We start from the raw sequence: 26684 nt of genomic DNA, 5'->3' as shown, positions 1-26684 counted from the left end.
TCTGAACATGGGGATGTTGTGGCCGACCATTCCAAAAATCATTCTAAACATGAGGAGGTTGGGGGTTGGACAACAACAACAACAACCATACTGTAGCAAGCCCCACTCTCCCCAATGGTTTACTTCTGTTTGTGCAGCTGCCATTTGTCATAGGCAGCATGCGTTCCGCAGATTCAACCAAGTCCAGCTCAAATAAACAGAAGTTTATAGAAGCTAGAAATAATTGTAAGAGAGTGATAGACACAGCTAAGACAGATTACTCTGAAACCACCAGAAAGCGCATCGAAGCACAGAAATTAGGAACCCGGGATTTTTGGAAAATCTACAACAGCGTAGTTAATAATAGACAGTCAATTATTCCCCCACTAACAAACAATCATGAGGTTGCTTGCACGGCAACTGACAAGGCTAATCTGCTTGCCAGTCGGTTTGCCTCAAACTCCACACTGAACTCGGTACACCACTCACTCCCTGATTTTCCTCTGCGAACAGACGCCACACTTGACGATTTGAAAATCACCCCTTCTCAGGTACATGCTATTATAAAAAACCTAGACACCTCAAAAGCATGTGGACCAGATCTCATCCCGGCTGTGCTATTAAAAAAATGCTCTGCCGAGGTTGCTCCAGTTCTGTCCAAACTTTACAATAAATGCCTTAACGAATCTTGTTTTCCCGACTGCTGGAAAACCGCCTCTGTGGTACCAGTCTTCAAGAATTCTCGTGAAAGAACTGACCCACTAAATTATCGCCCCATTAGCCTCCTCCCGCTTTTCGCCAAAATATTTGAGTCCTTAGTTAATCAAGCCCTAGTCCAGCACCTAACAGCTGCTAAACTCCTGATTGACAAACAATATGGATTCAGGCAAGCCCGTTAACAGCAGATATCTTAACTGTAGTTTCTGAACGTATATACCGTTCATTGGATAAAACAGGGGAGGGTAGAGCGGTGACCCTTGATATATCTAAGGCTTTTGACAGGGTATGGCACGATGGTCTTCTAAGGAAAATTAGATTATATGGAATCACTGGAAGAATTCATAATGTAATTAAATCCTTCTTAAGTAATAGAAAAATCAAAGTTGTCCTCGACGGACATACATCCAAACAATATGACATAAATGCGGGAGTACCTCAGGGGTCTATCCTTGGACCTCTATTATTCCTGATATTCATAAACGACCTCCCTGATAATATTGTTTCGGAGATGGGTATATTTGCCGATGACACCACTCTCTATAACAGATATGAGGGGAAAACAAATGAACACATATCCAAGGAAATGGCAGAAACACTAGAGGACGACCTCCAATCTGTAGTGGAATGGGGACAAAAATGGTTGGTTAGATTCAATGCTGCTAAGACTAAGCTTGTTTCCTTCAATAACTACAAGAAACCTTCTCTACCACCAATAGCAATGGCCAAGAACACATTGCCTGAAAGTACTTCTTTTAAACTCCTCGGCCTAACGTTTACAGGGAATATGAACTGGAATAGATACATTGAGAGCATTGCCAAGGCTGCTGCAAGGAAGGTTGGCTCCCTCTACCGTGCTAGCAAACTACTTACGCCTGCCAGTATCCTATACCTCTATAAGGCAACCATTCGCCCATGTATGGAGTACTGTTGTCACATCTGGGCTGGTGCATCTGCTACTTGTCTCTCGCTCCTGGACAGGGTTCAAAAATGAGTCGCCAACCTGATAGGTCCTGAACTGTCATCTAGGCTTCAACCTCTGTCCCATCGACGAGATGTTGCATCCCTCGTCCTGTTCTACAAATACTTTAATGCTCTGACGAACTGCAAACACTTGTACCTCCCCAACGTAACTACCCCCGACAAGCTACTAAGTCTCATCCCTTTACAGTAGAGATCCCTAAGTGCAAGAAAGCCTTTTACTCCAATAGTTTCTTCCCCAGAACTGCGGGTCTCTGGAACTCCCTTCCGGGATTCTGCTTTCCCAACTGCAATGATATGCAGAAGTTCAAGTGTAATGTTAACAAACATCTTTCTACTCTTCTCCCTTCATAATGACCCCGCTAATTAATTCCCTAATAGTAGCCCCCTGCTTCAAAGTGGCACTGTGCCTTGTTTGGGGTGAAAATTGAATTAAAAAAAACAAAACAAAAAAACATTATTTTTTTTAGGGAAGGGGGGGGGGCTGTTTGATTATAGATCCACATACTATACACTTTTCTTTAAAATGATGACTTTTATAGGTTTTCCACTATAGGTTTTATGCTGATTATTTGATGGATACAAGTAGTTTCCACGATATAAAGCCTGTATTATGCACGTTAAATCACTAGCTTCGAGATTAGTACGCACGGGTGAAGAAAAAATCTAATCATATCCGACCGACACTGCTACCCCCAAAATTCTTTGTTAGTTCATAGTATTTACATGTGGGGAGGGATTGGTGGAGTCTAATCTGAAAGCCGTTCTTAACATGAGGAGGTTGGGGGTTGGGCAAGAACAACAACTATAGTTTAATTTTTCTACAAGGGGGAGGGGCATGCAATGCTGGTTAACGGGCCCTGCTAGTTTTAGAAAACTATTTTTAAAGTTAAAGAAAAACAACACTTTTTATTTTTATAATTTTATAAACATTTCTTATAAAATTTTAAATAAAACAAAAAAGCCTAGTTTTTAAATTTGTTTATTAAAAGTGCAAATAAAGACTAATTGTGTTATTTTTACTTGTATAATTTTGTTAATTTTTATTGTATACAATAAAATATATATTTTATTTCAATAATTCACTTTACAATAGAAATCCTAAAGAATTATAAAAATGGAGGAACTCATATGCCTTGTCACTGCTTCTGGTAACACTACACTGGAAGTTAGGAAGTACGTTAGTCAAAATTGTATACTTTTTTATTTATCAAATTCCTTGTCTAAAATCCTGAGATTTATTTTAATTAAATTATGTAGAGTAAATTCATCAACAAAGTATGTATGGATATAAGGGGCTACTGTTTGGGATAAAATTTGCAGGGATACTATGTAGGGAGTTGAGCAACAAGATGTCTATTTACATTACACTTGAAATTCAGCATGTCGGGAAGCAGCAATCCAAGTGGGAATTCCAAAGTCTAGCAGTTTAAGGAAAGAAATTATTTGAGTAGAAGACTTTCTGGCATCTAATGATCACAACCATGTAGAGGTGGGATTTTGCTGTTTCTTTGGTTATTTGAGTTATTTGGTTATTTACGTTGAGGGGTACAAGGGCTTGGGGTTCATCGGAGCACTTTCCATTAAAATACTTGTAAAATAGGCAGAGAGATTCAACATTTCATTGATTAAATAGAGGTTGGAGTTTGTTTGACAGTGTAGGACCTATTAGGTTGGTGACTCTTTTTTGAATCTTGTCTAGGAGTGAGAGACTAGTAGCAGATGCACCAGCCCACCTTCTTTGCAGTAGCCTCATTCCAATTTATGTTCCCTGTCAACGCTAAGCCGAAGAGTTTGAACAAAGAGCTTTTAGGTAGTGTATCATTAGCCATGGTTATCAGTGGGTGAAAAGGTTTCTTGTAATTATTAAAGGAAAAAGCTTGGTCTTGGCAGCATTGAATACTACTATATATTTATGTTCCCATTCGACTAAAGACTGGAGGTCTTCCTCTAAGATTTTAGCCATTTCTTTAGATATGTATTCATTTGTTTTCCCATCCTGTCTGTTACATAATGTGATGTCATCAGCTGATACAGCTATCCCAGAGCCCGGAGACAATTTTATCAGGAAGATTATTTATGAATATAATATAATAAAAGTCCAAGGATAGACCTCTAAGACACACCCGTATTTAAATCATGTTGTTTTGACGTACGACCATTAAAGACATCCTGGATTTGTCTCTTATTTTAGAAAGATTTGATCATGTTTAGTATTTTTCCAGTAAGACCATATGATTTAATTTTCATGATAAGACATTATATCAGACTCTGTCAAAGGCCTTAGATATTTTTAAGGCTACCACCCTAACCTCTGCCTTATACAATACTTGTATACATTCAGAGATTACAGTCAGGACATCTGCAGTAGAGTGGACATGCCTAAATCTATACTGTTGGATGGAGAGAAGTTTAGTGTCTATGAGGTGGTGGACTAGTGCTTGATTAATTAAGGGCTCAAAGATTTTGGCAAAGAGAGAGGTGATATTTTAGTGGGTCAGTGTTATATTGTGTTTCGTATGGATACGAAACTTCCCAATAGCACTCTCCCTGACGAAGCGCCAGTACTGTCCGTCATGTTACTTTACTGTTGATGTCGGACCCGACGTATCATTCTTTTGTGCTAATAAAAACCTTATTTAAAGGGTATACAGTATTTGTTTTAGTTACAACAATTTTATTAGCACAAAAGGGTAAAAAAAAAAGTAAAAGGTTTTAAAAATGGATCGTGCCTTTTCGATTGGACGTAAACCCTAATTCATCTAATGCCGAGCGAGAGTTTAAGCACTGGCTTGCTACGTTCAAATATTTTTTAGCGGCACTACCCCAGGAAAATTTCCACAAATTGTCGGTCCTGATAAATTTTATTTCACCGGATATTTTCGAATATGTCAGTGATTGCGGAAAGCCTATCTCAAACTAGAGGAACTCTTTATCAAACCAAAAAACAAGATATACGCACGGCATCACCTCGCCACGAGGCGTCAGCAACCGGGAGAAAGTCTGGACGAGTATCTTCAGGCATTATGAGTCCTTAGCAAGGACTGCAATTTTAGGGACGTCAGCGCGGCGATGTACGCTAATGAATCGATTCGGGATGCCTTTATTGCCGGAATTCAGTCCCATACCATTTGTTAGCGTTTGTTGGAAAATAAAATGCTCGACCTGGACACTGTTTGACCAGGCTCGAGCGCTGGGCAATGCAATGAGGAATATGCACGATACCAGGAACCAACCGCTGCAGCCCGCGGGAAAGAATAGATATCGGACTTGGATTTTAATCAAATAAACTTAAATGCTGCTAGATCAGAAATCAAATGTTGGAACAGTGGAAATTATAAACACCCAAAATCACGATGTCCAGCAAAATCGAGTGTTTGTCATCGATGTAAACGGATCGGGCATTTTGCAAAATGCTGCAAATCAAATAATACTACTCAATCAACTTCTGCCTCGGTCCATTATCCAACCTTAGCCTCTATAAGTTCGAGTTCGGCAGTTCCATCGTCCCTACAGAGATCCACCTTAGAAATCTACATTTTGGCTCGGCCATTAAGAGCACTAATGGACAGTGGTAGCTCTGACAGCTTTATTCACACCAAAGTAGCTGAAGATCTGGATTTAAAAATAACAGATTCAGACTTGAGAATTTCGCTGGCATCGTTTGACCTCTCATCTAAAGTGGTAGGTGTTTGTTTTCCTAATGTACTTTTTAACAAACGTATGTATCCCAACCAGAAACTTTCAGTTTTAAATAACCTTTGTTGTGATGTGATTCTCGGACTGGATTTTCAAAGTAAACATGAAAGCGTTACCTTCAAGTACGGTGGGAGTTCAACTCCTATTGAGATTTGTGGACTCGCTGTGGCTTCGGTGATACCACCTGAACTTTTTGCTAATATAAATAAGAACTGCAAACCGGTTGCCACCAAGTCTAGACATTATAGCTCAAGTGATAGCAAGTTCATTGATTCAGAAGTTAAGTGCCTTTTAAAGGAGGGGATCATCGGGGATCATCGAAATCTCAAACTCTCCCTGGAAGGCACAAGTGGTTGTGGTTAAATCCGATAATCAGAAAAAGAGAATGGTTATTGATTATTCTGAGACTGTGAATAAGTACACAAGCCTTGATGCCTACCCCCTGCCCCGGCTGGATGACATAGTGAATAAGGTTGCTCAGTATAATGTATTCAGCACAATCGACCTGAAAAATGCGTTATCACCAGATCCCCATCAATGAGAATGACAAACCCTTCACTGCTTTTGAAGCTAACTCCGGTTTGTATCAGTTCACCCGAATACCCTTTGGGGTTACAAACGGAGTTGCTTGTTTTCAGCGAATTGTCAATGAAATTATTAGTTCTGAGGACTTACACGACACCTTTGGATACCTGGATAATATTTTCATCTGTGGAAAGGATCAGGAGCAACAAGATGAGGATCTGGTGAAATTTATCAAAGTAACAGAAAAACGGAAAATTATGTACAATAAAGAAAAGTGTGTGTTTTCTGTGAATGAATTGAGCTCCATGGGTTATATTATTTGACCCAACGGTCAAATTAAACCCGACCCTGAGAGGTTGAAGCCTTTAAAAGAACTCCCTTATCCAACTGACAGAAAATCACTCAAGCGAGCCCTGGGATTTTTCTCCTATTATTCAAAGTGGATCCATAGGTATTCTGATAAGATTCCTTGCTCTTATTAAGACCAATTTATTTCCCCTTAAAGCTCGAAATGCATTTGACAGTCTAAGGCTAGATATTGAATCAGATGTAATAAAAACTATCAATGAGAATGCTCCCCATGAGTTGGAGACTGATGCCTCTGATTGTGCTCTTTCTGGAGTCCTCAACCAGTTGTTTTTTTCTCACAAACTCTACACGGCTCAGAACTAAACCATCCAGCTGTTGAAAAGGAAGCTGCTGCCATTACAGGGCTCTACATTGCGAGTGAAACCGTCGCATTTGCAAGTGATTTTTTAAAGTGGCGACTAGAAATAATGAAACGCTTATCTTTTGGCGATTGCATTTCTTTTACTGACAATCTTTCAAAGCTCACTACTGAGTGAAAAATATCTTTTCAACTTTTTTTAATAAAATGAAGTTAAATTATTTAAACAATAAAAGTTTAATAGAACAATATATTATTATTTCTTAAGGAAGGCTGTTGTATGTTGTATATTTAGAATTACACTTATTAAGAAAAATACAGAAAAAACTTTATGTGCATAATCGTCACAGGACGAAGATGTCATATTCAAAAAATAATGTGAGTTTGGCTAGTAACTTTTCTATTTGGCTAGCAAACGAAAATATTTAGTTGTCAAAAGTCAACTAAAGATAAATTTGTCCATAGAGCCGTGCATTATAGAAGCAGTTAGATATTGGTACCATTACCTCTTGGGGAAGCACTTCAAACTTATTACTGATCAGAAATCAGTAAAATTTGTTTACGACCAAAAATCACCATAGTCGAATAAATAACAATAAATTGCTCCGTTGGAGATTGGAGATTTCATGCTTCAATTTCGACATTATCACCCTGGTGAGAATAATCTTGTAGCTGATGCATTGACACGTGCTTCTTGCGCTACTGTGAATAGTAGCAACAACCTCAATTTGCATCGATCCTTGTGCCATCCTGGGATTACAAGGATGATGGTCTTCGTAAGGAGTAGAAACCTCCCTTACTCTCTTGAGGATATTCGGCAGATGACAAAGAACTGTATTGTTGGCAACAAGTGCAAACCAAGATTTTTTCGCCCTGTTGATGGGCATTTAATCAACTCAACCTTTCAAGAGGTTGAACCTCGATTTTAAAGGACCCCTACCTTCATCTACCCCAAATAAGTATATGTTGGTATTAGTTGATGAATACAGCTGCTTCCCATTTGTATACCCTTGTAAAGACACAAGTACCCAGAGTGTACTGCAATCTTGCTCCCACCTGTTTTCTATATTTGGCATGCCCAGCCAAGTTCATTCAGATAACGGGAGTTGTTTCAAGAGTGCTGAGTACAAGAATTATATGCACGGCAAAGGGATCTCCACCAGCTACAGCACTCCATATCACCCGCAGGGGAATGGTCAAGTGGAGCGAATGAATGGAACAGTGTGAAAAACTATTTCATTAGCATTGAAAGACAAAGATTTGCCGACTGAATACTGGGAAGAGGTTTTAGCAGACTCCCTCCATTCCATTCGGTCTTTAATATCCACAGCCACAAATGAGACACCTCATGAGCGCCTGTTTAAACACCCAAGAAGATCAGTATATGGGACAGCGGTACCCTCTTTGATGACCGAATCTGGTTTTGTTTTAATGCAGAGACACAACCGGTTAACTAAATATGAACCTCTAGTTAAGGTTGAACTTCTAGATGCTAAGCCCCATTATGCCTTTGTTCGATCTAATGAGGGTAGGCAGATGACTGTATCTACATGTGACTTGGCCTCGTTGAAAGACTTTCAATTCACCAATCACCTACATAACTCGGAAAACTGGAATAATACACCAACAGATCAGCAAGAGGAAAATTCACCCCCACCAGTAGAACCACCTGTTTTGCGACGTTCAGAACATAGTAGAAGACCACCAGATAAGTTTAATTTGTGATTCTAGAGTTTAGTGAATCTTGATTAAATTTATTTAAATTGCACTCCTTGTGCTGGCTGAATTAGTGAGTTTTAACATTGCGAACCTGAACTATTAAACTATATTCCTTGCATTGGTTGTGATCAACCCACCTTCATACACTAATACTTGAATGAACTTTCCACTCACGGCAGGAACTTTCTAATTTAATGGAGGGGAGAATGTTGTATTGTGTTTCGTATGGATACAAAACTTCCCAATAGCACTCTCCATGACGAAGTGCTAGCTCTGTATACGACTCCAGTAGTGTCTGCCATGTTACTTTATAGTGTTGACGTCGGACCCGACGTATCATTCTTTTGTGCTAATAAAAACCTTATTTAAAGGGTATACAGTATTTGTTTTACTTACAACAGTCAGTTCTTTTGCCAGAATTCTTGTAAACTGGTATCACAGAAGCAATTTTCCAGCAGTTAGGGAAGTAAGATTCGGTAAGGCATTTATTGAAGCATTTAGAGAGAACTGGGACAACATCAGTGGAGCATTTTTTTAATTGTATAACTGGGATGAAACCAAGTTCACACACCTTTGAAGTGTCTAGAGTTTTTATGACATCACAAACATAAGAAGGAGTGATTTTCAGATCATCAAATGTGGTTTCTGCCTGCACAGGAAAATCTGGGAGGGAGTGGAGTTGAAGGTAAACCATTGGGTGAGCAGGTTAACTTTCTCAGTTGCCATGCAAACAACCTCAAGGTTGTTGGATAGAGGATGAATTGTTGTCCATTATTTACTATGCTGTTATAAATTTTCCAGAACTCCAAAGTTATTTTCTGCAACTTGATACATTTACTGATGGTTTCGGTATGTCCTCACTTTTGCTCTTGCAATTATTTCTAGCTTCTATATACTTTTGTCTATTTGTACTGGATTTCTGTCGGCTAAATCTATGGAATGCACACTGCCTATAAGCAATGGCAACTGAGCAAGTAGGAGTGAACCATTGGGAAGCGTGGGGTTTGCTAAAGACTCGTTTAAGTTAGTTCTAAGTCCATGGATATTTGTGAATGCAAGTTTTGCGCTTCAATTGCTGCTTTGAACCATTCAGTGGTTTCATTTATGCACTGTTTCATAAGAAAAGAAAAAATATTTCTACATGGAACATCTCTTATGTGATTTTGATGGTTTCCCAGTCAACCTATTTGTAGTACTTTATTGTTTTGAACAATAGCACTTCAACTTGAGGTCAAGAGTTTAGTGTGATGTCTTTCATTATGACATGATCAGCATTCCCCAGTGTGCAATGGGCATTTGTTACTTCTTGGGAATCATGTCAAGGAATGGGATAAAGAAAAGTTATGTGTGATGACCAGCTGTGTCTTTTTAACTAGAGAAACCAAGCTACTGTCGTGGACATTAACGTTACCAAACATGTATTTGGATACTGGGAGAGAGAGTGCGGCATCTATGCTGTTAGAGACATGGTTGATTAAGGTACCTGGGATGAGGGTGAATGGTAGAGAAACTATAAGTAACTAACATTATGTTGCAAGTTGAGTCTAAGACAATCAGGACTTCATGTGCTTAATTCTAGTTTGGATTTCTTAGTCAAGGGGAGGGTGTTACGAATATAGACTCAAAGTCCATGCATGTGTTTGAGTCTTTACAGTAATTAGGAAGATAACCAAACATGTTAAAGTCGTTACAGAGGATGAAGGAGTGCAGGTTAGTTTCGCTTAGCACTATGATATCCAGGAATTTGCTAGGAGAAATGATTCCACAGCATACATGTTGGCACTAAACAGAGGAAGGAGACCACCTTAGTCCTAGTTGACAACTTCTCTAGAGCTGGTGACGCAAACAAATTACCAATTTGCAAACATAAACTGCAAAATAATTCCAACTAAACATGTAAAAACATTTTTTTTTTATTCGTTCTGGAATAAAAATCAATAGTCATATTTTAGTAGGACCTTCTTGAAATCTGTGATTATCTTAAGCATTTTATTGTCCATGTATATTGCTGACTAAAGATAATTAGTATCTGCTATAAAGTTACATTCCTCAACAAAAATTAAGATAGGATTGGTGATGTGGTTCCCCACTTGTTATAAGAAGAAAAAATATGATGTGAATGTGATGTCTTTCATTATGACATGAATAGATAGCATCTTGGTACCACAAATGCCATTTGACCGTGCGGGGCCATGGGAAACGACCACCCGGATTTTAGTTTCGAGTGTTCAAGAAAAAAAACCCAAAGCTAAGTAAAATCCTTAACTGTTTCGCATGAAATTAAAACAAATATTCTTTACATTTCCAGGCATATTGTAACTGATATTTTTCTCCACTTAAATAGACCATTTCGCAGTTTACAATCCCATCTCACTTAAATAAGTCAATGCTATAGTAAAGACAAATTCGGTAAAAATAGAAAAGAAATTATGCTAATTTATTTAGAGGACATGAAAACTTTATTTCAAAATCATTTCCACCGTGTAATAAATCCAGACTTATTGCATGTCCAATTATTGCATATATTTAAAAAAAAAACATATAAATAATTAGATTTATTGAGTTAAACCTGAAACTCTACCATTCGTTAATTTATTGATGGTTTTTCCTTCACGGCAGATAAGCTTATTTCAACAAATCCTTACGGTGAATATGACTTAAATTCTTTTCCAAAGCTGTACTCAAAACTGCACATTTCCTTTTCAGTTTTTCCGCTTTTCACCTTGTACGTTATATATGCTATTATTTTATGTTATATATGCTATTATTTTATTTCCATCATATTTGTTTTTTTGAAACGCGTATTCAATTGTTAACATTAATATCTCTGAAAACGATACACAAGCAAAGAAATATTGTCGCGCCGCCAAATGGAAAACTTTTCACTAAGTGACCCCCCTCCCCCTAAATTAGCCTACCCACTCCCTACTGAATAGATAGCATCTTGGTACCACAAATGCCATTTGACCATGCGGGGTCAAGGGAAACGACCACCCTGATTTTAGTTTCGAGTGTTTAAGAAAAAAAAACAAAGCTAAGTAAAATCCTTAACTGTTTCGCATGAAATTAAAACAAATATTCTTTACATTTCCAGGCATATTGTAACTGATATTTTTCTCCACTTAAATAGACCATTTCGCAGTTTACAATCCCATCTCACTTAAATAATAAGTCAATGCTATAGTAAAGACAAATTCGGTAAAAAAAAAAAAAGAAATTATGCTAATTTATTTAGAGGATATGAAAACTTTATTTAAGTACGATACTTAATATAATCAGCCATCGAAAGGCAATTTTTTTTTTTTTTTTTTTTTGTAAGAAAGAAAAAATTAAAATAACGTTAATAAGATATCAGTGACCCCCCCCCCCTTCCTTGTACACTGCCATTTCCTTTCCGGACACCTGTTCTGAACCTATGCTCTTGATCCATCATTTCATCAAAATACGAAGATGATGGGCTCCTATGTCTTACACAACAATTTATCAGTCTGTACAATTGTCTATAAACTGATATCATCAAAAATTAGATAAGCTGTTTTAAATTTCCTCTTTTGACAAAATTGCCAATCGAAATGCAAACGGATTTTCCTTTACAATAGAGGATAGAACTGAAGCAGTATACTTAATATGTACAATACGTGCGTACTAAACTAAACCACCTTTGCTAACTATATATAATCGCCTATACTGAATCCTCATCAGCTCACAACTTTCTGTATCCCCAGACTCTTAATTTCTCAAATCTTATATCACCAAGACATCCTTCTGAATAGATACAAGAATTCTCCTGAGCAGCTCAACATCCAGTGATCATATATCTAATCCTCATGAAATTGCTTATATCACTCTGAATATTACCTTAAATTTTCATTCTATCCCTAAGCTAAGTAGAACACCTCATAATACTCTATACAACTACTTTTAAAATTAGATACACCCAATTGCAATATTAGAAGTGCTTCGTCCCTGACCTAGACTACGGACTTGTACAACAAACCATGAAACTATTGTACCTAAAATTCCTCTCAAAACTGCAAAATACTGCTGGTTGTATACTAAGTACCTCCTATAGATACTTTACCTCCAAGATGACTGCCTTGTCTGTTTTGCATGACAAACCTTTTTATTTTTACTTAAATTCTCTTTCTCCTGATCACTAACAAATCAAACTGCTCTATTTCTCAAGTTGCCACTAAACCTAATCCGTTTCACGTAACTTAGAGGGGTCCTTCCTCTCCGCCCTTGACCCTAACAGACTTGTAAATCGATACCCATTAACAACCAAAATTTCCTAGGCATGCTCCTGATTATAACTCCTAACCCATAACCAAGCTTCTTAGTAAATACTTACTAGCCATAGTCCTATACACAGACTTAAAGTAATCTATAATGAACAGCAACCATTAATATCTCTTTGATAAGAGATAGTATTGCAATAATCATTACACAAACTAAACCGGTACTCATTGAAATAAAAACTTCCGGATATTAAGAGAAAGGCGAAGTCATTCTCCTTCGTTGTAGTCTAAAGGCAACTTACTCAAATTGTCTAAAATTCCATGCATTCGTATACAATACTACTTATCCATCCAACTATATTTAACTATACTTAGAGAATATGCAATAACCTATATCTATCAGGTATAACTGTACTCCATATCAAATGTTCTCTTGTGTCTATACTGAGCATATCTTATCTTTCAGTCTTACTAAATATTCGGTTTGGGCACCAAATCAGAATTTCTAATAGCAAGTAAATCATATCCTAACACTTTATCCTAATCCTAAACCTACTAAACCATATCTAATCATCCATTCCTAAACTTATAAAACTTCACCTAACCATACATTAACTCGTCTCTCTCAATCCAATACTGTAGCAAATTTAGCTGCTTCTACTGCACAAATTTTTACCTATACCCTCTCCCAGTAAAAATGAAAATGGAAGCATAGTAATGCCCTTTTTTAACCAGGTTTGAGGAGTGAAAATTTTCTGTAGAAGTTAACCTAAATGCCCGATTTTTTCAGGAGATATTAACCTAAATAACCAATAAATATTAACTACCCATGTGGGGTCGCAGAAATACCTGGATTAGGACCCAGGCGCGGGGCGAACCCCCTCGGAGCTGATGGACCCGTAGGTCTTCCCAGGTCATCCGTCTAGGAGAAGGAAAACTCTGAAACTAAACCTAGGGGAGGGAGGCCTCTTCAGTCCTGGACGACAACCTTCCTAGAGCTGGTGACTCAAACAAATCACCGGTTGGCAAACCTAAACTGCTTAAGGAGGAGATAGGCTCTGTCTATTGCCCGGCTTTCATACTCCTTCTTTGCCTATTGGCCAGGCGTAGAGGTACTATCACAGGAACTCGGCTGAATCACCCAGTGGTTGACCTTGTTTCCTGACTAGGGCAATGAACGCCGCTTCTCTCCACTCCCGCCACATCCCATCCCCCTAAACTGGACACAGTGGGGTGCTTCAGTGCCACATATGTCGGTGCAGTTGGACTGGGCTGGCTTTGCCTAACGGATTGAGGGTACCGGATTGACAGTTCCTGGCTGCTGTTTCCGACTGATAGTACAGGAGCCCTAACTCTTTGGTAGTGCTTAGAGCGGCTGCTCCATCAACAGTTGTAAAATATCGGGATGTTTGTAGTGCCATGTCGCGCATGGAAAGGGACTCTGCACTCATTCCCGGTGGGCTTTCCTGAGGCCACAATCCTATGGGTGAGGACAGCTGATGGTCTACTTGTATTGCATGTCTGGTATTCTGCACAACTACTTGTCCAGCACCCCCTCACTCACTCACCCTAACTGAAACTTTTAAATAAAATAAAATGAAATGACAGCTCAAGCAAAAGTTACGTTTAAACCAGGACCAAACTCAAAGAAAACCAACCTGCCTCCTCCCTTGAGGCTTGCATTTACTAATATCCGCGGGCTTAGAACTAACTTAGATGATGTCGAGTCATTTCTCCTTGTAAACACCCCGGATATCTTAGCATTAAGTGAAACTAACCTTCACTCCTCCGTTCCCTCTAACCACTTTAACATGCCTGGTTATCTCCCACTCTACCGTAAGGACTCGGACAGACATATGCATGGACTTGGAGTCTATATTCGTAACACCCTCCCCCTGACTAGAGAAATAAAACTAGAATCAGAGGACCAGGCCTTTATGTGCTTCAGACTAAATATGCAACACATTATTAGCTACTTGTATTTTCTCTACCGCTCTCCCTCAAACCAAGACTGTACCCTAATAAACAAAGTCTCAGACAGCATAGATATAGCACTCTCCCTCGATACTAGCGCACAAATACATGTATTTGGTGACTTCAATGTCCACCACAGTAACTGGCTAGGATTCTCTAATCACACAAACGTAGCTGGTAGCACAACACATAGCTTCTCTATATCCCATTCCCTATCTCAGTTGGTTACATTTCCGACACGTTTCCCAGACCAGCAAGATCAACATGCCTCACTTCTAGATCTCTTTCTGACAACGGTTCCCAATGACTGTACAACAAATGCCCACAGCCCACTCGGGAATGCTGATCACGCTGTGATAATGGTAGAAATCAGCCTAAATTCTTGCCCTAAAACTGAAGACCCACTACTCAAAACAACGAGGTATTACAAAAAGGCTGACTGGGAAGCCATCAGGGAGCTCATCAGAGATGCCCCATGGCAAAATATCTTTAATCTTCCAGCGGAATAGTGTGCAAATGAGACCACTGAATGGTTCAAAACTGCTATTGTTCCCGCATGGAAATTCTATAGCAAGCCCCACTCCCACCAATGGTTTACTTCTGCTTGTGCAGCTGCCATTTGTCAAAGGCAGCATGCGTTCCGCAAATTCAACCGACATAAGTCCAGCTCAAATAAACAGAAGTTTATAGAAGCTAGAAATAATTGTAAGAGAGTGATAGAGACAGCTAAGACAGATTATTCTGAAACCACCAGAAAACGCATCGAAGCACAGAAATTAGGAACCCGGGATTTTTGGAAAATCTACAACAGCGTAGTAAATAATGGACAGTCAACTATTCCCCCACTATCAAACGATCATGAGGTTGCTTGCACGGCAACTGACAAGGCTAATCTGCTTGCCAGTCGGTTTGCCTCAAACTCCACACTGAACTCGGTACACCACTCACTCCCTGATTTTCCTCTGCAAACAGACGCCACACTTGACGATTTGAAAATCACCCCTTCTCAGGTACATGCTATTATAAAAAACCTAGACACCTCAAAAGCATGTGGACCAGATCTCATCCCGGCTGTGCTATTAAAAAAATGCTCTGCCGAGGTTGCTCCAGTTCTGTCCAAACTTTACAATAAATGCCTTAACGAATCTTGTTTTCCCGACTGCTGGAAAACCGCCTCTGTGGTATAGTCTTCAAGAATTCTGGTGAAAGAACTGACCCATTAAATTATCGCCCCATTAGCCTCCTTCCGCTTTTCGCCAAAATATTTGAGTCCTTAGTTAATCAAGCCCTAGCCCAGCACCTAACAGCTGCTAAACTCCTGACTGACAAACAATATGGATTCAGGCAAGCCCGTTCAACAGCAGATATCTTAACTGTAGTTTCTGAACGTATATACCGTTCATTGGATAAAACAGGGGAGGGTAGAGCGGTGGCCCTCGATTAATCTAAGGCTTTTGACAGGGTATGGCACGATGGTCTTCTAAGAAAAATTAGATCATATGGAATCACTGGAAGAATTCATAATGTAATTAAATCCTTCTTAAGTAATAGAAAAATCAAAGTTGTCCTCGACGGTCGTACATCCAAACAATACGACATAAATGCGGGAGTACCTCAGGGGTCTATCCTTGGACCTCTATTATTCCTGATATTCATAAACGACCTCCCTGATAATATTGTTTTGGAGATGGGTATATTTGCCGATGACACCACTCTCTATGATATGAGGGGAAAACAAATGAACACATATCCAAGGAAATGGCAGAAACGCTAGAGGATGACCTCCAATCCGTAGTGGAATGGGGACAAAAATGGTTGGTTAGATTCAATGCTGCTAAGACTAAGCTTGTTTCCTTCAATAACTACAAGAAACCTTCTCTACCACCAATAGCAATGGCCAAGAACACATTACCTGAAAGTACTTCTTTTAAACTCCTCGGCCTAACGTTTACAGGGAATATGAACTGGAATAGATACATTGAGAGCATTGCCAAGGCTGCTGCAAGGAAGGTTGGCTCCCTCTACCATGCTAGAAAACTACTTACGCCTGCCAGTATCCTATACCTCTATAAGGCAACCATTCGCCCATGTATGGAGTACTGTTGTCACATCTGGGCTGGTGCATCTGCTTCTTGTCTCTCGCTCCTGGACAGGGTTCAAAAGAGAGTCGCCAACCTGATAGGTTTTGAACTGTCATCTAGGCTTCAGCCTCTGTCCCATCGACGAGATGTTGCATCCCTCTGCCTGTTCTACAAATACTTCAATGGTGAATGCTCTGACGAACTGCAAACACTTGTACCTCCCCGACGTAACTACCCCCGACAAACCCGACAAGCTACTAAGTCTCATCCCTTTACAGTAGAGATCCCTAGGTGCAAGAAAGCCTTTTACTCCAATAGTTTCTTCCCCAGAACTGCGGGTCTTTGGAACTCCCTTCTGGGATTCTGCTTTCCCAACTGCAATGATATGCAGAAGTTCAAGTGTAATGTTAACAAACATCTTTCTACTCATCTCCCTTCATAATGACCCCGCTAATTAATTCCCTAATAGTAGCCCCCTGCTTCAAAGTGGCACTGTGCCTTGTTTGGGGTGAAAATTGAATAAAAAAAAACAAAAAAAACAAAAAAAACAAAAACGGGGTAAATATGTGCATGGAATGTAAATTTAGGCTTAATATCCATTATTTAGATTTAAATAAGGAATAAAACATGGTTTATGTATTAATAAATAGATTAGAATAAGAATAGTATAAAAAAGTTAATGTTTCATGCAAACACAAACACCACACTTTAACCCATGTAAATAGAAGAAAGAAATAAAGAGTATAATAATATAGGTCATTTGTAGTATAAATATAAACTTTGGTTAGTAAATTTAAACTATGATTAGTAATTCAATATAGACGTAATGTAAAGTATAGGTACAAATTATAGTTAATACATGTCTACCCAATATAGATACAGTGCCGGCAAAAAGAAAGTCCGCACTTGTAATTTTTTTTTAAAAACTGAAAATTTAAGCTAAATTTAATGTAATTGTTTAAACATCCTATACCTCGTTTGATTTGCCTTTTATTCTTCTATAATTTTACCTGTTCATATTTGACTTTTAATTGAAATATTCTAGTGTTCACGTCAATTTAAAAAAAAATAACTTCAAATTGAGGAGGCAAAAAGTCTGCAGTAACAAATTCGCTTAAAACCAGCTTAAATTATTGCCACTAAATAAGTTTAAAATATCAATCAACAGGCAACAAAGCATCTCTAATCGTAATTGTTGTTGTTGCAGGTTATACAACGTAACATTTAGTCCATATGCCACGACTTTCTCTTAGTGATCGTCAGGAGCTCATTAATCTCCACCTTTCTGGTTTATCCAATCGAGAAATCAGCCGCAGATTGAAATGTGATGAGAAAACGGTACAAAAAACTGTGCAAAAGCTCCAAAACACCGGCAGTGTTCACGATGCCCCTAAATCTGGTCGTACTAGAGTTACTTCTAACAGGGAAGACAATGTTATCAAGATCCGCAGCCTAAGAAACAGATTTGAAACGGCTTCCAAAATCCAAAAACAGTGCAATCTTGTTACAAAAGTTCCCTCTTTTTACTGTCAAGAACAGATTAAAGGAATTTAATTTGCGAGGATATGTTGCAAGATGCAATCTATAAAGAACAGAAAGTGCCATCTGGACTTCGTCAGATGCAATGAAGATCATGACTCTTCATATTGGTCAAAAGTGCTTTTTCGTGATGAAAGCAAGTTCCATAGGCTAGGCAGTATGTCTGTCAGAGGAAAGACGAAGAATTTAATCCTAGGTGCTCAGTTTCAACGCTGCAAGGTGGTGGAGGTTCAGTTTTGGTGTGGGGCATTATTAGTACCAATGGTCCAAGGCCTATAGTTTGCTTGCAAGGTCGAATTAATTCGACCAAGTACATTAATATGTTGACTGAGCATTTTCTACCCTACTTTGGTCGGAATTTGGATGATAATCCCATCTTCATGCAGGATAATGCTCCCATTCCCACAGCTGGCAATGTCAAGAGGTTCCTGGAAGAGTATAATATTCCATGTTTGGATTGGCATGCACTATCTCCAAACCTTAATCCTTTTGAAAACGTATGGCATTACATCAGGCAACAGCTACGCAATGATAAAATTTCAAATTTGGAAGAACTTTAGACAAAAATTAAAGAAAAGTGGGATGCCCTTTCTCCGGAGTATTGCTGCAGTCTAATTCAAGAAATTCCCAAAAGATTACAGGCTGTCAAATTGCAGAAGGGCTATGCTACTAAATATTTTGTTGTGTTCCTGTTGTATTTGTGTTGCATTAATGTCCTAAAGTTACATTTAAATAACAATTTTTCATTGTGCAGACTTCCTTTTTGCCTCCTCAATTTGAAGTTATCTTTTTAAATTGACATGAACATTAGAATATTTCAATTAAAAGTCAAATATGAACAGGTAAAATTATAGAAGAATAAAAGGCCGATCAAATGAGGTATAGTTTGTTTAAACAGTTACATTAAATTTAGCTTAAGTTTGCAGTTTTTGATGGACTTTCTTTTTGCCACCTGTGTATAAACAATAGATATTAAGTATCCACTTTTAAAGTTCTTTTGCTTTCTAGAGTTACAAAGGTCTAGAAGGTAAGTCCCCCTCCCATAACAAGTACAAAGTGATTTTATAGCAGCAGAGGGAGTAATTGTTTTTTTATCAACTTGACAGAATATATGATCTGAACCACAGTTACAACAATATTAATGTACATTAGGATACACAGGAATTAGGGTAAGATTTAGAGGATGTAAATATTTAAAATAGTGTCTATCATGTATAACAGATATAGGCAGTCGTCTTGGAGACAAAGTAACTAGTCCTTTGAACTCTGCATCTAGAAAGAATTTTTCCAGTTATTTTTTATGAGTGATTTTAGTATAAGAGATTAAGAATCACATACGGCCAGTTTAGGCCTTGTATTTAAGAATACATTTCAGCCAAAGAAGAATGATAATTTAAAAGCTTTAAAAAGAGTGAAAAATAGGATGTTAACAGGAAATTAAAATTTAGATAAAACAAGCAACAATTTTACAATAATCAATAAGTAAAGATTTGGAAAAATAAGAGAAGCTTGTCTATCGCAAATGTTTCGATTTCATGTTGCATTCAGGATTACGGGTAGCTAGATGGGAGGTTAAATGAGTTTCTGTCTGTCTTAAACTCATGATCATGATAACCCTAACCCTAACCCAACTTTACAATAATCAATAAGTAAAGATTTAGAAAAATAAGAGAAGCTTGTCTTTGACAAAATATGTGTTCTTAAATAGAACATATTTTGTCAAAGAAAAAATAATTTGAAAGCTTCAAAGACAATGAAAAATAGAATCTTACCAGAAAATTAAGATGGGAAATTAAATTTATGTACAATAAGCAACAACTTTACAATACATCAGTCAAGTGAACATAAGTGGCATGCATGCACAACCTCAGTTTGTGAGAAAGAAATTGATAATGGGGAGACAACATTCGTGGTCAGCAAGTAAGGCCAAGCACAGGGTGTCTCCAGCAAGTCCCTGATATTGTACCTTTGCACCTGGCTAATAGACAAAGACTGAGTTTACCCACTCCTTAAGCAATTTAAGTTTGCAAACTGGAGAATTTGTTTGAGTCACCGATTCTAGGAAGGTTGTTGATAGACCGAGGAGGCCTCCCTCCCCCAGTGTTTTGGCACAGTGACATGGAGCCAGAAGTGTAGGTTTATATCAGGGTCTTCCCTCTTCCAGATGAATCTACAGATCATCAGATTGAAAGGGTAACCAATGCGTTGGGGTTCAAGTATTTCAGCAGCCCCGCATGTCTGGAAAGATAATATGTATTCTACTTAAAGTTTTGCTTTCTACTAAATAAATTAGCATAAGAAATTGAACATATATTTCCCTCTAACCATAGATAGAAATGACATATCATTTAAGCATGGCAAGAGAAGACCTGTTTTTAGTAATTGTTTTAAAATAAAATATGGTTAGAATATACCTAAAATGATGTAAGGAAAATACAAAGCAAGAAACGAGAGAAAATAGTGTTCGATTTACATTTGATAGTTTTATACAAAACAGATAAAATGTACTTTGGGTTCTTTGAAGGCGACTTATGGTAGTCTCTTTCTCTAGCCGACTGCCATCTACGCTCCAATTAAATTTGTGATACAATCTGTTGAGATGAGGATTTCATGCCAGTTTTTTGCATTCTATTTAGATCATTTGAAATTAAAATCCAAGCTCAGATTGCATGAAACTTCTGTACAACTAAGATTAGCAACTTTCTCAATTACAATGATTATATGATCTTGTATGAAAATTAGATGTTATTTCAATAAATTTAAAAGAAAAAAGTTAAAAATCTTACAAGTACAGTAGAACCCCGGGACACAACATTAAAAATTAGTAACAAAATAAAGTACAGTATATAATACATTTGTATATAATCAAATAATATTATAAATAACGCCATAAGGTAGGACAAATACTGTAACCAGGGACCAGAAAAACATTGTATTCCAGATCGTAACCTGAAAAAAACATATCCTAGTGCCACTGTATCCTGGGGTTCTTCTGTAAATGAAAAATCTGTACCTTTAAAAATATATGATCTTTGTTTTAAAAAGTCTGTATGATAATACTCTGGTATAAAGAAAAATTAAATTAGTGTTTACCCACTCCTTAAGCAATTTAAGTTTGCAAACTGGAGAATTTGTTTGAGTCACCAATTCTAGGAAGGTTGTTGACAGACCGAGGAGGCCTCCCTCCCCCCAGTGTTTTGGCTGCTGTACCATTGATCAAAATTAACAGTTCTTTGAGAACCTCTGACTAGAATTTTATTCGGTCTACAGATATACACTGTTTTTTTTTGTTTTTTTTTTTGTTTTTTTTAATGTTTTTCTGTAGTTTGGATTTTTGTGTTTTACAGAATATCCCTCAACCATGTGCATACTATACAAGTCATTGGCAGAAAGATCGCTTCACTCGGATGTCATACAGTTACATTCCTGTCGGTGTTGATGCATCGGTCTATTCGCACATCGCACAAGAAGTCCAAGAGAAAGTCTTCTTTGCGGGAGAGGTTAATGTTTATTTTTATCAATTTTCTTTATTTCTTTTTCACAATAAAAAATATTTTTTATAACCGTTCAATTTTGGGCGAGAGTTCTTAAAATCTCTGTGTATATTTATAATAATCAAGTATTTTTTAAGATAAAAAAAAATTTAATAAATATATGATAGTGTTCTTTCTTGGATTTATTCTGTTCAACATTAGAGAATGTATTCTCCTATTACGAGAGTTTGTAGTCTCTTTCCATCTATACGCACAATTTAAGACAAAATCTTAACTAATTTTTGGATACATTCTTTAAGGGCGATGTTTTGTCTAAACATAGCACAAATTAACCTTTACTTATTTATTGCTTAATTTTCTGCTGTAATCTTTTTTATAGAAATCACTCCAGACAGGACATGAAGCTACTTAATGTAAGGAGCTAAAAATATATTTAAAGATCAAAAACTAGCAAATGATACATGTTAGATTCTGATGCAAAAAAACAGTAATTTTTCAGTTAAAAAAAAATTTCATTCTCTGTTTTAGTGCACATCTTGCCAGTGTATAGCGAGAAAAAGTCCCTTCCGAAAAATACTTACATAATTCCAGTTTAATTTTAAAATTTTATAAAATAAAAATAAACTAGTCTTTGAAATGCTTCTTTTTTGGAATAGTTTTATTTTTAATATGTTATCATCAAAATAAATTTTTTTTAGTTTAAAATATTTTTATCCAATTTTTTTATTAAAGAACTTTTTAAAAATTTATATTTTATTAACAGGAACATAATAATAACTGTTGATTTATGATCTGTATTGCAAACCAATGCAGTTGCTTTTATAATGCATAGTAAGGTTTAGTTTATGGCATGCAACCCTTTTCCAGTTATTTTAGGCTAAAACTGATTTTATTATAAAAAAATTTTGATGTTCCAAATTTTTAATACTTGCAAATATTTAATAGATTATATTTTATATACAAATGAAAATAATCATTGGATAAATAAATATAAAGCAATTAATGAGAATTTATTTTGCAAAACAGTATACAAATTAGTCAACCTTTGGATGTTAATCGCATAAAGATAACTGAAGATCATTAAAAAGTTGATTTTTTTTTTTTTCTATCATGACTAGAAAGTTATCCTTTTAATCTTAGTGCCAGTGCAATAAATGGCTCCATTTTATAAATATACAGATATTTCTATCTTTACCATTTGTTGCAGTTAATGTGTAATATTTGGTTATATTTCCGAGATGAAGTTTTCTTATTTACATGTTTCAAACAGTTATCCTCATGTTGATTGTTATGCTTGTTACATGTATTGAGACAAACTTTAAGTAAATTTAAAGGAGAGACATCAGTGACAAATTTTAATAAAAGGAGATAACTTAAAACTACAATGTTCACATTTCAGCTTTGGTGTGATGACCCTGCCTTGATTAGGTAGTTATGTAGCTGCAAACTGAAGGAAAAAGTCCCATCAAACATGTTGCATTGGGATTATGAATGCTCAGCATCTGAAGTGATTTGATCGTACACAACATGCTATTTGTGTAAAAGTCATGATACGTTAGAATCTCTCTGCTATTATGGAGCAAAGTAGATTGAGAAAAACCCGATTTGAGTCTTTAGGAAGTAATTTAATTGCATGCAATATGATCTATATAGTTTGGATCGGACTGCATGAATAAAAGTTGTGAAATGTTGTATGGTGTTGTCCATTCATGAGTCTGGGACACTCACAACACCTTAAATATCAAAACCAGCAGATGATGATATGATTTTGAAAGTTAAAATAAATTATTTACAGTTATGTTAAATTAATTTATTGATTGAACCAAATTGTTATAAAGATATTAATTTTGTTAATTATTGGATGTAAATAACTTCTAAAACTTTCAATCATTTATAATACATGGGGATTTACTAAGAATTTTGATAAAAAAAAAAATGGATTTGTTTCAAATTCTTTACAAATGATAGTCTCTGTCCTTTTTTTTTCAACTGTGTTTTACAAAAAATCTAAATGTCTAATATATTCTGCTGGATTAAATTTTCTTTGCTATTTTTGATTTTAATGAATATTTGATAAATAAAAAATAAAAGAAATAACAATTAAATCTGTTTTATTTGGATTCCTTGGACTACTATTCCCATCTTGAGTATCATTTTCACAATGTTTCGGTTGATGTAACCTCCAACCTTCTTCACATGTATCTTGTTAAATTCAGGAATCTGCACAGAATTTCGAATGGAACCCTTTATTTAAGTCAACGGTTGTAGCATGCTCTCCTTCCGTCAGCCATGACTAGATAGAAATCATAAGTAATTCGCAATTGTATTTTCAACCTTCAGAAAAATATCGCTTTTACAACTGAATTTTTCCAAATACTCTACCACTGCTCCACAGGTCCTTGCGAAGATTTGAGTGTCATTTTCATAAGATTTCAGTTGATGTAACCTCCAACCTTCTTCAGGTGTATCTTGTTGAACTCTGGAATGTTTCTGACAGAAAGATTCCAGAGTTGAACAAGATACACCTGAAGAAGGTTGAAAGTTACATTGACTAAAACATTGTGAAAATCACACTCCAGATGAGAACGGTTGTGTGAAAAATCCAAATAATATGAATAACCAATCCTCATGCAGTACAATCACATTGGCACAGGAGTGTCAAATCATCAAAGTTAAGCAATGGTGAGCCTGACCAGCACTGTATAGGGTGGTGGGGTGTAAGCACTTCCACTAATAAGAGCAGCAAGGCACCTCTTTCTGTCTGCAAGCTAGTGGGAGACCCTTGGGCAGGGTCGAGTGCCCATTTAGCCCTCCCCCCTCCATCAGAGTATGTAAGTCACAGCAGGCAGGTGATGGATGAACTGTTGAGTAGCTTGTTGGTTTCTTTTGATATTGATTAATTCTTCGTTGGGGTAAACAAATGATACTGATGGAGCTGCAATGGCTTAGGCTATCTGCTCTGTGAGTATTGCCCTATCGCAAGTAATTGCAACCTACTATACATACTATACTGCAAAGAACATGGTGGAATGGTCCAAATGCAAAGGGGTCTCATCAACATCAATGTCTGCAAAAACAAACCTGATACATGAAGAAGAGGGAACAAATCGTCATCTTAAAAGTTCGGAAACAAATATATAAATTCAATGCATAATTATTAAAGTTACATTGACACAAGAAACACCAACACACACTAAGTTTATTAATAATTAATATAGTTTTTTTTTTTTTTTTTTTCAGGCTACTTGTGGTCGATTCCCTCAATCAATATCTGGTGCTTATTGGAGTGGATTACGCGAATCGGAGAAAATTCTAGACAGTTTGGAACATTCAAAGTGACCAAATGATTCCACATTTTTTTACCCTGTCATCCAATAAATGTCGGAGATACTTTCAATAGTTCTAAATATTATCCCCACCCACATGCACATTTCATACGTTTGACTCTGGAGATTTTTTTGGTTTCAATCTGTTTCTTTTCTTTCACCTAGTAAATTTTGCATTAACTGATTCTCATTATTTATCTTTAATTTATTGGTACTTTCTCTTTCTCTCATATTCATATAAAAAACTTAATCATTTTATGATCTGTGATGAAATGTTTAACCAATTAGTTTTCCTTTTCTCTTGCCACAATATTTTGTTATCATCATCTAGTCATCCAATAATATTGTTAGCATTGATCTCTATTTTTATTCATTCTCATTTCATGAAGTTTAAAAGAAAACAAAAGTCATCTAAAAACTCGTATTAATCATATTTTGATGTTTTGATTTTTAACTTAGGATCAGCAACAATGGATTAAATTCAGTTCTATTTTTGATTTGTTTAAAAATAAGATTTTGATATTTTATCACCTTCTTCCAACACTATTGTTAGCAATTTTTATCACAATTGATAATTTCCATTTTTGGTTGACATCTTAAATGATCATTGTTATAATTTGGCTAATGTTAATTTTTATCTCATTAGAAAAAGAAAATTGTTAAGTTTGATTTTCAACCATTGCCATCTTAAATTGTACAAGAAATGGTTATTTTTCTTTTCTCTACATTTCAATTTGATTCTCTTTTTTTTTTCTTTTTTTTTTTTTTTTTGCAAACAACAAAAATTTTCATCTGAAACCTAATAAATTATCCGAAAATTAAAAAAAAGAAAACTCTTATTTTCAAGATATACATTTTTGATTACGTTTAATCTTTTAAACTATGCATAATGAAATATTTTCTCTATTTTTGTAAAACTTAATTTTTGGTTAGTGGGTGGGTGGTGTTATGTCCATTTTGCTTATTTTCATGAAATAATACTTCTGCTAAGTGAATGAATTCAGTTTATTGTATTACTAAAATATTGAGTCATGTTTTTCTTATATTCATGGATTTTAATTATCCGAATAAGTAATTCAATGGTCTAGAGTTTTATCTCTTATCCAAACATCAACTTGTGATTTAATTTCATTGGATTAACAATGTATTTATTGAACAACAGAGCAGTGGAGCTGATTATTGCATTGTATCAATTTTTTTTTTTTGTTGTTTACGATAGTGCTCAATATTTTTTAATTTATAAAATAGAATAAAATGTTAATGATAATAATATCGATAACAAGTTATTGTGTTTACATGTTCATGTTTATTTCTTGTTTCTCAGAATCGTTTTATAGGAATTAAAATTTGTTTTGTTTTTCCAAGAATGTTTGCTATTTGAATTTATCATTTTATTACCATCTGTTTAATTTAGTTATTAACCATATGTGATGATTAGGACATACCTGAATACTCATTTGAGAATATCAAGTGCTGCATGTAAATCCAGTTCTAGAGCCAACTACCAATTTATAACGAAAACAATGCTCAGCCATTCATTTTGATCTACACCAACTAAATAGAGTGATGATGACAGATGAATGTCAGATAATATACAATTCTCATTTCTGATGAACAACTTTAAAAAAATGAGTATTTTACTTTCCTATTGACACTAGACAGCAACTATTGAAATGCTGCTTTCAAAATAGGTAGAAACGAAAGTTTTGAAAATTATTCATCAAATCTCAAACTTATATAATTAA

The 26684-nt window shown here is 36.2% G+C and overlaps 1 protein-coding gene across 1 annotated transcript in view; it reads left to right on the top strand.

Annotated features, from left to right (window-relative positions):
- The window catches only part of LOC145296050 (lysine-specific histone demethylase 2-like), a 211622-nt gene extending 186498 nt beyond the window's left edge, over nt 1-25124 (top strand). Inside the window, exons 19-20 of the mRNA XM_080142105.1 lie at nt 21467-21619; nt 24854-25124. Of these exons, the coding sequence (XP_079998231.1) occupies nt 21467-21619; nt 24854-24952 (252 nt within the window). The 3' untranslated portion in view covers nt 24953-25124. The remainder of the gene's footprint in view (nt 1-21466; nt 21620-24853) is intronic.
- The last annotated feature ends 1560 nt before the right edge of the window (nt 25125-26684 follow it).

The sequence above is a fragment of the Euprymna scolopes genome, chromosome 16, assembly GCF_053919585.1.
Source record: "Euprymna scolopes isolate OS-2025 chromosome 16, ASM5391958v1, whole genome shotgun sequence".
Taxonomy (NCBI): Eukaryota; Metazoa; Mollusca; class Cephalopoda; order Sepiida; family Sepiolidae; genus Euprymna; species Euprymna scolopes.
This window is presented reverse-complemented; position numbering and strand designations above follow the sequence as displayed.